Source organism: Phaseolus vulgaris, chromosome 5 (assembly GCF_000499845.2).
Source record: "Phaseolus vulgaris cultivar G19833 chromosome 5, P. vulgaris v2.0, whole genome shotgun sequence".
Lineage (NCBI taxonomy): Eukaryota > Viridiplantae > Streptophyta > Magnoliopsida > Fabales > Fabaceae > Phaseolus > Phaseolus vulgaris.
In genome coordinates, this window is record NC_023755.2 from 37,403,835 (window position 1) to 37,419,977 (window position 16,143).

A 16,143-nucleotide genomic window follows, 5' to 3' on the forward strand; every position below is an offset into this window, starting at 1 on the left:
ATAGGGGTTTGCTCGTCATAAATATTAGTTTGGATAATGAGTTTTATGTTGTCCCATAGTTGTTTTCGAAGCACGGTTGGATTTAGTAGTTGAACTTTTTTTCAACGCTTGATCATTTATGGAACATCAATGTCAGATTTGATTTGTATTAAATCATGCACTATTTTCTTATTAACCACTTTAAGATAATTGATTTCAGTGAATTTTATAGTGCCTTTGTATTGTTGTTGTACTTAAGTTATGTTGTGTAAATGTTGATGAAAAAATCAATTGTGTTGGATTGTCATTGTTCTTAGATTGTGTATGTAAGACTCCAACCATTTAAACTTTCCATTATGGTGGTTCTTTGGGTAGTGTCCTTGAAGTAAAGTATTGCTTGCATGGAAGGGATGGTGTTGGAGTTTGTGAAAAAGGTTAGAGTGGGTTGGTTTAAAAGAGTTATAATTTATTTTGTAAATGTTAACTTAGCATACAATTGAATGATTGTACTCAGAGGGAAATGAGACTTACCAACTATCATTTCTTGTACATGGACATTTGTTGAAATTTGAGTAGTATGATATATAAGTCGGTCATGTTCGTTAGATGTAGGTTGGTGTCAATACAAGTTGTTTAGTGGTGTAGTGTTTAGAAGGTCCAAAGTTGTGCAAACTTTATCCTCGAGAAGACTGAATGTTCAATCATATGGTATGTGAAATAATTTAGGATATTTACTTTAGAATTGGACATTTGTATCATCTTGTGTAATTAGGTCACTTATAAATAGAACGATGAAATAAGTGAGATAAGAATTGAAATACGATTTTGAAATTGTAATAACTTGAGAATTGTAATTTGATGTGTTTTAAGAAAGTAATATTTTGGAAAAGGTTATGAAGATGTTATTGGTTAGAATGTATGAGATGATATGATGTAGATGTTATGTAGTGAATGGGTAATGGGAGAAGTGTGTGTTGAAGAATGAGGTGATTGTTTAAACAGAAGTAGAAGGAAGTGTGTGAGAGAGAGTGATAGATTGGTATAGGAGTGGGTGGGGTGGACAGGATTAGTTGGATGTGGAATATGATATAGTACTAGATTACAAGTCAACCCAGATGAAGATGCTATGATTTGGCTACTCACAACAAACAGAATTCACAATGCCAAAGCCTTTTTCACGAGCTCATCACAAAGAGTGCATTCCAAACTCTGTGTTAACAATTAAAAGAATCAACACACAACATTACCCAATATTTGGTCAACTTTCATCTCAAGCTACTAGACAGGCCGGCAACACCTCACTTCAAACTCACATTTCAAAACTTAACGGCTTCCTGCTCTCTCATTAGTCATTCAAATCTCACTCCTGTGCCATCTAAATTAATAAAAATAAACCCGCAAAAAAACCATTTTTTTTTTCTTTTTTTGTTCTTTCATTGGTGCTAGAGAGGGGACCATGGTAAAGTAGAAAGCACACACATCATTGGATCAAGTCTCCCTCACTCTCTACGTACAACTTGTGTGAGTCAGCGTCATCATCGGTGATGAGGTGAGGACGTGTGCGACTCTTTGCCTGTGCTGCTGTTATATATAGCATAACGCGCGTTTACACCATCAACCGCTCATCCATTTTGTCCAGTGTGGGACATAGAACCTGTTCCCTCTGTGTGAGAAAAAGAGAAAGAGAGAGAGATGGAGAAAGAAACAGAGATGAAGCAATCCAAGTTCAAGAGGATTTGTGTCTTCTGTGGCAGTAGTCCAGGGAACAAAACTACTTATAAGGACGCTGCTATTGAGCTTGGAAGGGAATTGGTAAATGCCCTTCTCACTCTCTTCTTTCTTCTTTTCCTACTCAAACATATCCTATTCTTTTCTTATACCATCTAACTTTTCTTCCCATAATTTGGATTTCTTCTCATGTGCGCCTTTAAGATTCTTTTTCCTTATTATATATGACTTTCAATTACGTCAACCTCTCTCTTTTCTTTAATTTTCTCTTCTTTTTTCCTTCCATTTTTCAATTTTTCTATGCTTCCACCTTTTCACTACTTTACTAAGATTTACAATCCGGCGAATAGTCAACCTGTGTCTTCTAAACTGGTTTTTCATTTCAAGTTCTCTGTCTTTCACGAGTTCTCCAGTTTTTTTTTTGTCTATATAAAGCACATATCTTTGCTAGGTTCACGAAATTACAGGTATTTACGAATATATTGGTGTTGTTTGGTATTGAAAAGGTGTCGAGAAATATTGATCTAGTATATGGAGGGGGCAGCATTGGTTTGATGGGGTTGATTTCTCAGGCTGTTTACGAGGGTGGTCGCCATGTAATTGGGTGAGCATCTTCTTGGTCTGGTCTGGTCTGATGATGTTATATATATTTAATTTGTTGAAGTCAACTAATTTTTGTCTTGCTTTTGCGTGCAGAGTTATTCCCAAGACACTTATGCCAAGAGAGGTAATGTTAAGGTGTTTTGGAAGCATTTCCTTGGAAATAAAAAAGTAAATGACCCAACACATATATGCAGGGGGGGACACACAGAATTATCTACATCTTTTCCCTATCTTACCACAATATAAATGCTCTTGTTCCAATTCCTTGGCACACACCCTATTTCAAGTGATTTTCCATCATGCTTTTGTTATCCCAATATCTGAGCTTCACACTTGTCCTTTTTTGTGATTCATGTGCGGTTCTCAGTGAGAGGAACTAGAACTAGTATATTATTTGAGTTCACTCACAACTCATGACTCACATTTACTTATTTATTTATTATTATAACACATGAATATTGAATACAGAATACACCTGGCAATCTGGGGTCTTTCCCCCTCTGAACCATTTTGTCCTTCTCTCCTATTCCCATATACCACTTTAGATTCTCATGGCATTTCTGGTTTTCTTAGCACCCCATTTTAATTGGCATCATGGAGAAAGTAAGTGACTTTGTTGGTTGATCTCTTTCTCTATTCTGACTTGTTGCTTCCCCCGAGGATCAAAAGGGTCGTCATATGATTTCCATTTGAGCCCACTTCTCTGCCAACACTGCAACTCTCATCATTGCACTGCTCCCTCTCCCTAGCTTCCTCATATTCCGTGGCATGCATTGTTGTAGTATTGAATTGTATTGTTGTGGCATAGCAACCCTTTCTCTCTCTCTCTCTCACGCGCAAAAGCTGTTTCCACTTTACATTTCTATGAACCTGTTTCAGTGATAATTTGGATTCATTCATTTGGTTGCAGCTGACTGGAGAAACAGTGGGGGAAGTGAAGGCAGTAGCAGACATGCATCAAAGAAAAGCAGAGATGGCCAAACGTTCTGATGCCTTTATTGCCTTACCCGGTTGGTACAACATTCATTTACTATGTCATGCCATTATCTCTTCTTAATTACACTAACATTTAATTAACATCACCTGTGATGTCACCGTGATTCAATATTATTAAGATACTTGCTTCAAAAATTTCACTCGTTTTGACTAAAACCAAACAACACATTAAATGTGTAAACCTAATAGCATTGCCACTCACAAGACCTAAGTCACACACGTGAATAGCAAGAGCCAATATCTCCAATCACAAATATTAAAATATCATACTTTAAATATTTTTTTTATTTCAATTTTTTAAACCTCAATTCCCGTAATAATAATTAATAAAACCATTATGCTCAGCTTAAACATTATTCAATTCTGATGTTCGGAGTACCGTACGATTATTTGTTCTGAACGGTGTTACACGCTACAAAATCTGTACATGTGACTAGTCAATTCCAAATCATAGTGTATGGGAAAACCAAAACGTTTTCATTGGCCTAAAAACAAACTTTTTTTATTTATTTCATTGGGACGATTCTGCAAGATCGCGAATCATTTAATTTATTTTAAGAAAACAATTGTTTCTTAATTAAAAAAATAAATTAAAAATGATCACTTTTTGAAAAATAAATGTTAGCAAACATGCATTAAACTAAAAAAAGTTATTTCAGGTTTTTGGGTGTCATTTTAAAGAACATGAATGCACTCACATCTTTCTTTAACAAAATTTCGTTTTTTAGAAATTATTTGGACCAAAAAAGAAAAAGCAGTCCATGATGATAATGTATATCCTTTTATGTGCATAAAGGTGGCTATGGGACACTTGAGGAACTCCTTGAGGTGATAACATGGGCTCAACTTGGCATCCATGACAAACCGGTAAAAACTCCTTTTATATATGCTCCAAATTTGTTGTATTTGTTTACCCTTCAGAAAAAGGTAAATTAAATTTCTATTGCATTGCATCCTAGAAGAATTACAATAGTAATTATGAAAACTGTGCCTATAAAACAGTGTTGCAAGTGTACATATAAAATTAACAGTGTTTTGATTTTGGAAGGTGGGATTGCTGAATGTTGATGGATACTACAACACCTTTTTGTCTTTCATTGACAAAGCAGTGGAGGAAGGGTTCATCAGCCCCACTGCTCGCCATATAATTGTATCAGCACCAACACCAAAAGAACTTGTCAAAGAAATGGAGGTAATTGTTACATCTTTCTTCCAATAACTTACACTTCAAAAACATAAATTTTTTACAGTTTCTGCATAACATAAAAAGAAATTTTTCCACTCACATTGCAGGAATACTTCCCACAACATGAAAGAGTTGTGTCCAAGGTGAGCTGGGAAAGTGAAAAGCTACATTAGTCCTCACATGGTGAATTCCAGTGGTGGTGATGGAAGTTTGTGTAGATGATAGTTGTTAGCTAGAATTTGAAAGTGGTAGAGACTATTATCGTAGATGATGACCACAATTTCCAAGAGCCGAATTCTTTCTGCTCTTCTACATTTCCTTGCTAGTGTAAACATTTCACTGCAATCTAGTTATGATTTCAATCCTATGTTTTTTTCTTTACTTAAACATATTCAATTATTATTTTTTTTTTAAAAATAATTTTTAATTTAATTATTATAAAAATTAATTATTTTTTTAAAAATTAATTTATATTTTATAATTTTTTTAGTAAATATTTAAATTCTCAACCTAACTACATAAATCTATTTTGAAAAATAATGTTGCCACAAGTTCAATTTGTGAAAACTTTTTTAAGAATGGGTATATTGGGAAAAAAAATATCACGGACAACGTTTACCAGCCGTGAGTTTATTGTCTTGTTCCTTTGTCCCTGGTTATTCAATATTCTTAACATTTTTTTTTTTAATTGCAACTATCAACTTCAGAAGTAAAAAAAAATGCTTTAACAACAAGCCAACAAAATTTGTGAGTGTGCCACTGCACTGCTCTTAATTACTAAGTAAGAATGCATTTTGTTTCGCATTATTCTTTTATTCTATAGAAACATGAGAACAAAAATAAATATTCTCATATTTTAATAAAATAAATTGAAAATATTTTTTAATATGCTCTATTTTGAAAAAAATAAAAAACTAAACAGTTTTATTCTTCTTAGAGTATCTCATATTTTATAAAATGAAAGCAACTTTTAGAATAACTCCCTATTATTACTTTTACTTTTTCAATTAAATAAATTAAATTTTATTTATACAATTACTAAATGTCTGTAAAAAAATATTTATGAGAATAATATTCTTAAACATAACAATTTTTGAAATTTTGATCATGAAAATATAAAATTATACAGTAAAATGGCAATTTAGATAAAATTTGTTTCGATTAATTAGTTAATGGTCCTTGTCCTTCACAGTTTTACGTACTCATTTTCTTTAATCTTGAATTAAACGAAAATTAGGTCACTAACGATGACTCATTCATATTTGTTATATTTTATAATTAAAGTAATTTCAAGAATCGATTTTTTTAATATCACTTTGGATGGTGATAACTTATATAATAATGTTAAGATCAGCCAAAGAAAAATATGGCAACTGGGTCCACCATTTATTTATTTATTTATTTTGTTGTGAAAGGACTTGCACTCGAGACGGAATACATATAATCTTTTTATTCATTATCATTTTTGAATTGTCAATATTTTTTAGATAAATGGGCAAAGCCCAAGTTCAGAAAACAAATGAAGTGGGCTTTATAAAAAAAAAACTATAAAATAAAATAATTTTTCTCATGAATTAAAGTTAACTTATATATAAATTTAAATCATTTTTTTACAATTTAAATGATAGAGTATCTTTAAATTAGTTATAAGGAAGTTAATTTTAATTTTTTTCTTCTTATTTTATTTTCCAATAAATATTTTTTGAGAAGTTTGTTTAAATATGGCCAAAAACTCTTTGATTCTCTTGCGAGAGTAAATAATGATAGAAAAAAAACGCATGCGAAAACAATACACAATCACAAATCAAGTGCAAAAATAAACAATACAAAATTTAACGTGTTTCGGACAACTATTAGATTTTCATTTTATCTTGTTACACACCAATTACAAGTACAATAATCTCTTTAAATAGAGATTATAAAAGGGACATAATGACTAAGCTCACTCACTAAACAGGGTGTTTAGTTAGTCCAACCCAAATGATCATGACTTCATACCAACAAATAACAATGGATTTTTTTTTAAAGTTGGGTTAGAAGTAGAAACATAGAAGAAGAAATTTATGTAGTGGAGGATCATAGCTTAACATAAGTTTATATTAATATCTGAACTTGAGCTGGTTTCCACTGCAAGCTTGTTCGAAATTCGAAGTGGTAAAATATTGTGTATTTGGAATGTTTATTTTGCATTAAAGACTAAGATAAGAAAATGACAGAATTTATTATTATATAAGGGATGTATTATATCCAAACTACAAATACTAAGCTACAAATACAATGCTTTTTTGTTCTTTGTTTCTGAAAGACAAGCTTGATTTGGAGTATAACTGGTGTCACCTTTCTGCTTGAAACTCAGTCTAAAATGGTGATAGGTTGGTGATGCTTAACAATGAATCACTCATTTGTTGAGAAAAAAAAAGACAGGTTAACAGACCAAGCAATCAACTTCTTGAGTAAAAAAAACTTTTATGTTATGTTTGATTGGTAAGAGTTAGAATTGGAGAGAGAATTTGTGAAGATTTATGAGGAAATAACTTTTTGGACATAATAATTTCTTATTATGTATATTATTTAAAATATAATTAATGCAAGGAAGAATAAGACGTGACACTATGAATAATTAGATTGAAAAGGAAAACTAAATAAACTTCGATCAATTATTGAAATATAATTAATTTAAGGAATAATAAGATGTTACACAATTAAAAAATATAACAGCGAGAAATTAATAATTTTAATGAATGTGATTACAAAGAGAAGAGGTGCTGTTGATCAATTAAAAAAAAAATAAAGAAAAGAAGAAGTGACCCTACAGACGCTTCTGAACCGTCGATGGCATGGCTTGAATCCAATCCAACGGAGCGAGTTGACCAGTCAAAATCAAACTCATTAGCTCACCCACACGTGTTCACCAAGTGGCACGCTCTCATAGGCCGTTAAGAAAAAATACACACAAGGGAAATAGAAAAACTGAGGCGGGGGTAGTTTCGTCAGAGGAAGTTAGTAGAGCGGAAAGGAAATTTCAGTTTAGGCTACAGAACACAACCTCAACATCATTGACATTGAAAATGGCAGTGCCTCTATTTGCTTCTGTATGATTATTCGCAGCAAATAATCGATCGCGTTTTGTTCGTTCGATCAGTATCGAATAAGAAGGCGAGCTTCAACCCTAGCGTTTCTACAATCGATTCTGTAAGCTCTTTTTTTTCCCTATTAGTGAAGGACTAGTTGTGAAATCTGTATTCCGCGCTAGTGTTTGTGGAAGCTCTTGAATTCAGTTTTCGCTGTCGTTTTACGAACACAGTAGTCCACGGTGTGAATAAATATTTGTTTGTGGCTTTTGTTTCGGGAGATTCAGTGGCGTAGATCAATGAAGCGATTTTGATATTGCGCATTTATAATATTCGGTGGTTGTTTGACTCCACGTTAGTTTCGCTTTGTTCGTTTTTAATGGATTTTGCTTCTGTTTTGGGGGAAACTTGCGCTGTGGTAGGTTGTGGCGTATGCTATTGAGTTTGAAAGTTTGATAGAGAACGAGAATTTTGGAAAATAGAAATTATCACTATTCGGTAACGTGTACAGTGAAGTATTGACGCTAAAGCCGCATCAGGTTTCTCTTTGTTCTTGAAAATACTTGATCTATTTTTATTTGTCTTTTTGAATGATAGTGTTAGTAATAACGAGGTTTAAACTTGTGGCATCATGCAAAGTTCCTAACCACTGGCACTATCTTCGTGGCTCTAAATGCTTGATGCTGTCCGTTGGTCTCAATGTCTTCAACATGTTGCTGAAAATCTATTATTATTTTGCATATTTATCGTCTATATCTCTCTCAGACACTAACGCACTCACTCACTCATTTTGAGTATGTAATTTGGGTTTACGCGTGTGCCTTCACTTGGATGGAAAGACAGACAGATAAATACATGTATAGAAAATGCACACTCAACCTGGCTACTACTCTACTTGTGTCTTATACTTGGTCTCATTTTTGGTTGTTGAAGGATGTTATATTTGTGTTGGTGTTTGCTTGAGGATTTGGGGCTTTTCCGGGTGATACATACTTTCACTTGATTGTGGTCGATACTAACTGACAGCAATAATGTATCGCAGGTAAGGATAAATTTATTTATTGGAGTAATTACTAATGATGCCTGCCTTTACCTTGTATCTTAAATATCTTAAATGTTCTGTATCTGTTCTACCAAAATTTCTGAATTTAGTTTACAATCTCTTTTTTTTAGCACATTTAAAAGAGCAAATGATAGTACTCGGATTCTCGTCACAGCTATCATGGGAATTGCCTTTGGATTTTTTATTGGTATTTCAATTTCATCTGTGCATTTGAGGAAGGTAATAATTACAACAGTAATTTTTCTCTGTTTTGTGTCACGCATTTTTCATCCTATTAATTTTTTTCATTCTCTTGTTATATTTTGCAGATTAGCTTACTTTCATCACCTGTAGGGAATTCTTTTGATGTACCTGTAGCTGAATCTGAAATAGACAGATTTTCGGCTGAAGTAGAAAGATCTCCTGCAGTTATTGATAGCTCTTCTGGAACCAAAAATCTTGAAGTCTTAGGGTCAATTAAATTGCCAAAGGTAATTTCCATACTTATTGTTTAGAAGGATGTCAATGCGTGTATATTCCCAGAAATTAAAAGCTGAAGCTTTAGATCAATTATTATCTTCTAAGGGAGTATCCTTTGGTTGTTACTTGTTTGTTAGCACTGATATATTAGGTTAAACTGTTTCTGACAAAGGTTTGGTTAATCTATGTGTGTTATTAATTACCATTTTCTGGCCATGGTTTAATCTTACATAAAATATCATGAACTAAACCTTTTAAATCCTGTTCTATCAAGATTTAAGTAGTATTAATTGAAATGTCTATTTATATATAACTTAATATTATTTGTAATTTTAATTGATTTATATTTTAAAATTTATTTTTGAATGGTTATTTAAGTTCTTGTTCCATAATTAGTTAAAACTTACCCGATAGAAATTTTGTCCCAACCTTTAATAATTCCAGCAAGGAAGTAAAAATATGCTTGTTCGTTAAAAAAAATGAGAGTAAGCCTTTATTTGAATTTATCTAAGCTTATATATTGCTTATAAAATAATTAATAGTTGCTAGCATTCATGAGCTTATCAACGTAACTTGTGAAACTGGTGCGCAATTTATATAATTAGATGAACGGTCTATTTTGTGAACTATTATCATTTTGTAGTTGTTTCTAGAACAAGGATTTGGGTGCTGGTGTTCTTGAATCAGGAGCTTATTAACTTTGGAAGTAATCTGTTTTTATAATCATTGCTTAAGCAATTTGATAAACAATGAAGTTGAATGCTCTTTTACCTGTGTCTCATCCATAAGGCACTAGTGTTTTTGTTATGATTAAACTATTCTCTAGATTTTTTCTGCCAGGTGTGATTCTTGCTGCATGTTGGCTATAAATTTTTTATAGTTGTACTTGCTTTAGATTTTAAACATACTTTTTAACAAGCAAATAAAGTTTGATTCAAAACTGCTACTTTCACAGATATTCGTTGCATCAAATCCTCGTGGAGCTGAATCACTACCCCCTGGAATTGTTGTATCAGAATCTGATTTTTATTTACGCAGATTATGGGGTGAACCTAGTGAGGTATGTTGATAAGCAGTTATCTATGATGCAAGAATTTATCTGTAGCATGTAGTTGTTAAGTCTCATAAAGTTTTACAAATATGAAATTTAATCGAACCCCAAAGTTCATCTATTGTTGTGATGGTGGGTCTATCATGGTAAAACAGAGAGGTATGTATAGGAATATCTGTTTCATTTTCCATCTAAGTTTCACATGATATAGGAGGCATATCAAAACTATGTCCCTTGACGCATGCTTTGCAAGTCCATATTGGCTAGAGACGTGCACTTATCTCAATTGTGTATTTATGCAGCTTTATTCATGCATGAGACCATTGCATGTTAGTGTGTCAGGAGGTTTGCATGTTGATAAGCCGGTGTGGATAGTGCAGACATGTTACGTGTCTATTTCTTTGATATCTTTCTTGCAAATCTTCCAATGAAACCATGAATGCTGCAGGATCTGAAGAAAAAACCAAAGTATTTAGTCACATTCACTGTTGGTCTTGAACAGAGGCATAATATCAATGCTGCAGTGAAAAAGGTTATAGAGATTTACTACTTTCATATATAAATTTTATTTGTATATTTACCATTTCATATTTTTTCCAAATTGCTGACTATCAAATTGTTCTGTAGTTTTCTGATGATTTTGCAATTTTGCTCTTTCATTATGATGGTCGGACTAGTGAGTGGGATCAATTTGAGTGGTCAAAGAAGGCAATCCATGTTAGCGCAAGGAAACAAACTAAATGGTATAATTTTTTCCTGTAATTTTTTTGCACTTAAATTATGAAAGTCATGTTATTGGACAGGGAAAGCCTATTTTTCTGTGAATACATGTAACTTTGGATTAGAAGACCTTATCTTTCTTCGGAGTTTATCTTATTGCTTTACTCTCTTACTTTTGTACAATTTTCTCATACTCATGTTGTACAGGTGGTATGCTAAAAGATTTTTGCACCCTGATATAGTATCAGCTTATGAATATATTTTTATTTGGGATGAAGATCTTGGAGTAGAGCACTTCAATGCAGACAAGTATTATTTTCATCTGTAGAGTTTGCTCAAATTTGACATTTATGCATTTTTTAGTTTGATTAATTAACTGTATTCCTTTCATCTATTCACTAGGTATATTCATTTAGTGAAAAAATATGGTTTGGAGATCTCTCAACCTGGTCTTGAGCCCAATAAGGGATTGACATGGGAGATGACAAAAAGGAGGGGTGACAAAGAAGTTCACATGTATTCCTTTGCCGTTCTTTTCTTTCTTACTTTGCTTCTTTGGTCATTGATATAATAAGGTTCCTTTTTTCATACCTTCAAATGTGTTCTTAAGTCTTGACATGTTTTTGTATGTGTTGCCAAATAGGGTTACAGAAGAGAAACCAGGCTGGTGTAGTGATCCACATTTGCCTCCGTGTGCTGCGTATGCCCTTTCTTCCATCCTGCTTCAAATTTGAATGTTGTATTGCAATATCATTTACCTAGATTTTCTTTCCTTTGTCTACTTAGTTAATATGATTATATCTTCTGTTATTTTAGATTTGTGGAAATTATGGCTCCTGTCTTTTCTCGTGAAGCTTGGCGTTGTGTGTGGCACATGATTCAGGTATATTTTATTTTTCTTCATCGAATTTATTGGCTATAGTAATGTAGCTGGATGAACTGGTAAATCTTCTCTTGCATGATAGATACATAATCTTAGTAATTATATTGATGGCTTTCCAATTGTCTTTTGTAGAATGATCTAGTGCATGGATGGGGGCTGGACTTCGCTCTCAGAAGATGTGTGGAGGTCAGTAAATTATATCTATTTACTTTTAACCCTCCCTACTGATAACTGTTTGAATCCTTTTTGTTAGCCTTGTTGAAAGGTGGGTATGCTTCAGTTGGTCAAGTATGCCTTCAGATGCCAAGTTCAAAAGAAAGCTATGGGAATACAATTAAAAAAAATCTAATTAAAGCATAATTTTTTTTTCCTTTTGAACTTATCTAACACAGTGATCCTGGTTTTGTAAGGTTGTGTTTGTGTTTCTGTTGATATTAGTGAATTTTGGCTTATGTTTTTTCTTAAGTTACTATATGGATTAATTTGTCGGGATTATGGGCAATTGTAATTCTTGAAATGCAGTTCATGGTTTTTCTGTTCTTGAATTAGTTGAAGAGGTTTCCTCAGTACCACCTTTTTTGTCCTAGTTTATTTTGAGTGTGAAACCTGTGTATTCTATGCTGAATAGAAAATATGGGGCTACAATCTCATTACTTCAAATATTTTTAGAACAAGCAAGTTGATTTAGTTTTGTTGGCTTTAATTTGAATCCTTTTTGCAGCCAGCACATGAAAAAATTGGTGTAATTGATTCGCAATGGATTGTTCATCAAGTAATTCCTTCTCTCGGGAACCAGGTTAGTTCACTAGCTTACAGTATATATAGGCCACTCAATTTCTTTTTTTGTCATTTCAAATTGTTTTTATAAATGCATCTGCTCATTTATGTGTAGGCTACTAATGCTTTGTTTGGTAAGGGAGAAAATAAAAATATACTTTTTGTTCTGGTTCAAAGTTACTTTAAGCCGGTCAATTCAAGTGTCCTTTGCAATCTAGGGTGTGTCGTATTTATTCGGCTTTGTTGCTCTAACTTCCAATTGTATTTTTATTTCCTCTTTTCTTTTTTCACCTCCTCAACTTAGTATAGTTTGGTGTTTTGTATTATATAAGTCGATTTGGATAAGGTTTCAACAACGAGTAGTTCATATTGGCAAGAGGTTAAACTAAGATGAAAGTTTTTTTTTAATTTATTTTGGAGTGGGGAAGTGTGTTAAAATTTTAAAGGGGCTTATGTAAATAAAAAATAACTGAAGGTGAAATTTGAAATTCTGAAAAATATCTTTAGAGACTTGTGCGCTTGATATGACATTCCTTCTGAATCTGATGGCCAGTATTTTATCGCAAGTTTTTGTGTTTTACACCTTGTTATATTGATTACAGTGCTTATATATAGATATATCTCCGAACCTGTTTGGGTCAGCCTGGGGAGACAGGGGTTTGGGTAGTACCTACAGAATCTTAGGTTCAAACTTTATTGTTGCCGTTGTACACTTATTAAAAATGGAGAGATGTCTTCAGGATTAGCAATTTACCTTAATATCTCTTCACGATTCCTTTATGGGGGAGGGGTTGGTAGGGAGATTCCTACAAGTTCTCCAGAAATCTTATGTTTGGAATATTAAATTCCCATGTATGGTATGGATTTTTGGTAAAGGGTTCTCAGATTTTTAACATTTTACGGAATTTGTTTTAACCATGTTTCCAAAGAAGCATTATCTTGAGAGAGGATGGGAACCCAAGATTTCATGAAAGTGCGAAAGTTTAAAGCATACTCATGAAACAATGCCTAAACATTCCCAATAATCTATGAGAATATGAACTACATTTATAGCATTCCCAAAAAGGATGATTTTCAAGTAACAATTCCTAGGAAACATAATTTCTTGAAATGAAAAAGATTCTGCATATTAAATGCTCCCTTAAAACGTATTACATATTCAAGGCTCTATTGTGTTAAACTTTCTGTCTCAGAAAGAAATGGAATAAGGAGCCTTGACGATATAGTATGGTTGTTGCCTTGTGAAGGGAAGTTCTTAGTTCAAATTTTGGAAACAACCTCTCTGATTGCAGGATAAGGCTGACTTGGTGGGAGCCTCATGCATTGAATTGGACTTTCTTACGTTGGAGAGAATAATTGATATTTTTCTCACTTACGGTTATACTTTTGGGCTTTTTTATACATAGATGATACCATTTTCCTTCATTCTTATTTTCTTTCTGCTTTTCATTTTTTTTTCGGGAGGGGGGGTGTTGAGGTTGGAATTGCTTCATAGTTATTAAAGGTAAACGAAAATATGAAAGTAAAAGACGTAGGGACGTTTTCTAGAGTGATCATTATCTTTTTCCATGATTGTACTATTATTGCCAAGCGCTTCTACTCCCCATGAATGCAGATATGGCCTTTCACTTCTTTTGCAAAAAAAATTTGTATTCATTTCCAAATATAACTTTTGGGATATTTTTGCATAATTTCAGGGAGAGTCTGACAAAGGAAAAAAGCCTTGGGATTCGGTATGTATGGTTTCTGTTAAATAATGTTAGCGAATCTATATACTCAATTTTTTGCTTAACACTGTTGATTTATCCCTCAAGTTGTTTTTAAAGCTACATACGCACTTACGTATTGTAGCAAATGCAATAACAGTTATATTAGTTGCATACTTGTATTAAAATTCGACATTTTGCCCCCTACTACAATACCCTTTTTCTTGAATAAAATATTTGTCTTGAATACCCCCTTTCAGGTCCGAGCCAGATGCAAAAGTGAATGGGCCCAGTTTCAAGTTCGGCTAACCAATTCTGATAAGGCTTATCTTGAAGGACTTAAACGTAACGGGAAGAGTTGATATACGGATCCATCTTCCTGTTGTACATGTTTTATGTACACTTTCAATGGTAGTATTTGTTTTGTTTTGTATTGTTTTCTCCTCTCAGGTGCGTGCTATTTTCTGATCCATCTTTTTTGAGGAATTAATTTTTACCGATGTAATTCAATCAATTTTATGTTATTGAATAACTTTCTATCAGCCGTTAGATTGAAATTTGTTGTCTGTACATATATAATTGTATATCTAAAATGATCCTTAATATGAACGTAATATGTTTTATAGTATTACAAAAAATTATCATTTTCTTTCAACCTCGATAAGATCTGATAAAACAATACTGTTAGAACAATAAAAACATATTTTTTTGTAAATTATTGAAAGATGTTAAATCTTTATCCTGTTCTAATTTTTATTTCTTATTTATTCTCTTAAAATTGTTAAAGTGGTCAGTTTTCTTTCTTTTTCATTTAGTATTTTTAGCCCAAATAAAATTGAATGAGAAGAAAATTAAAATGAATCCTTTGATAATGAAAATTGATTACGTGGAATTAATTTAAAAGGTTAAAATGAAAAAAAAACGACATTATAAAAATTAAAGGCTTGATTAAAGCCTTCAAATTTTAGGTTCGATTTATGGTTAAAGGTAAGAAATATCCGGTAGTTACAAAATTTACTTGGTTGTTTTTCCAGTTTGCTTTAATGATAGGTCTTGAACTATGCAAAAAGTTGTAGTACAAAACAATTTAATTTTCTGATCGAATTATGGTGAAAAAAAAGTTTAACTATGTATAGTTATTAAACTCTTCTTTCAACTGCGAATCATTGAAATATTTTCTTTCAAAAAATTTGAAATTTAAATAAAATGAATTAAACACTTTAAATTTAGTAGAGCTTATTTTAGTGGATAACACGACACTTAAAAAAATCATTGTTAAACACCTAATTAACAGTGTTGCCATGAGTTTGCCTTAATATCTCTGCACGATTCCTTTTTGGGGGAGGGGATGGTAGGAAGATTCCTACTAGTTCTCGAGAAATCTTATGTTGGGAATATAAAAATGACTATAATTTTAAATTTTTTAAAATTATTTGTTGTCGTTCTAATCATATAATAAAATATTAATTTGTTTATTTTCAATTTATTATAAATTAGTAATTTCTCTGATTTAATAAAGTAATATATATATATATATATATAAATAATATTATTTTAATAAAATTATTTTAAAAATAACATTTATTTGAAAAATATGGAGCTAGTATTTGTTATTATGGTCAACGTACTTACATAAGCAAACGACCACATGGCCTTAGTCGTGAACACTGTTTAGCGACTACTACAACACTGAACCGACAACATGCGACAGCTTAATCATCAAAGTCGTCGAGTTGAGTTGAATTCAGATTCGATATAAGTATTCAGCGTTTCTAACCATTTTACTTACTAACTTCATCAAATAGATTATTCATATTGCGAGTTAACACGGATTAGTTAATTAGATGTAGATTATTGCTAGTTAACACGGTAGGTTATTCGAGATCAAATTTATTTTAAAAGAAAATTTAGATTAATTTTA

General features: G+C 32.3%; 2 protein-coding genes across 3 annotated transcripts; both read left to right on the plus strand.

Annotated features, from left to right (window-relative positions):
* Nucleotides 1-4,859, plus strand: LOC137835718 (cytokinin riboside 5'-monophosphate phosphoribohydrolase LOG1-like). Its single transcript, XM_068644345.1, has 7 exons — nucleotides 1-1,791; nucleotides 2,214-2,311; nucleotides 2,404-2,434; nucleotides 3,221-3,320; nucleotides 4,103-4,173; nucleotides 4,355-4,498; nucleotides 4,600-4,859. Exons 1-7 carry the CDS (start codon nucleotides 1,672-1,674, stop codon nucleotides 4,663-4,665), a joined length of 630 nt encoding a protein of 209 aa, XP_068500446.1. The 5' UTR covers nucleotides 1-1,671; the 3' UTR covers nucleotides 4,666-4,859.
* A 2,587-nt stretch (nucleotides 4,860-7,446) lies between these two features.
* Nucleotides 7,447-14,779, plus strand: LOC137835719 (uncharacterized). Of its 2 annotated transcripts, XM_068644348.1 has the most exons (16): nucleotides 7,488-7,684; nucleotides 7,986-8,102; nucleotides 8,497-8,605; nucleotides 8,737-8,845; nucleotides 8,935-9,096; nucleotides 10,041-10,145; nucleotides 10,585-10,668; nucleotides 10,764-10,879; nucleotides 11,064-11,165; nucleotides 11,259-11,372; nucleotides 11,500-11,556; nucleotides 11,673-11,739; nucleotides 11,872-11,925; nucleotides 12,461-12,535; nucleotides 14,214-14,249; nucleotides 14,483-14,779. In XM_068644348.1, exons 3-16 carry the CDS (start codon nucleotides 8,595-8,597, stop codon nucleotides 14,582-14,584), a joined length of 1,194 nt encoding a protein of 397 aa, XP_068500449.1. In that variant the 5' UTR covers nucleotides 7,488-7,684; nucleotides 7,986-8,102; nucleotides 8,497-8,594; the 3' UTR covers nucleotides 14,585-14,779. The 2 variants fall into 2 exon arrangements, with proteins under 2 accessions (XP_068500448.1, XP_068500449.1); XM_068644347.1 differs by lacking the exon at nucleotides 7,986-8,102 and having other exon boundaries at nucleotides 7,447-7,684.
* Nucleotides 14,780-16,143: the final 1,364 nt, after the last annotated feature.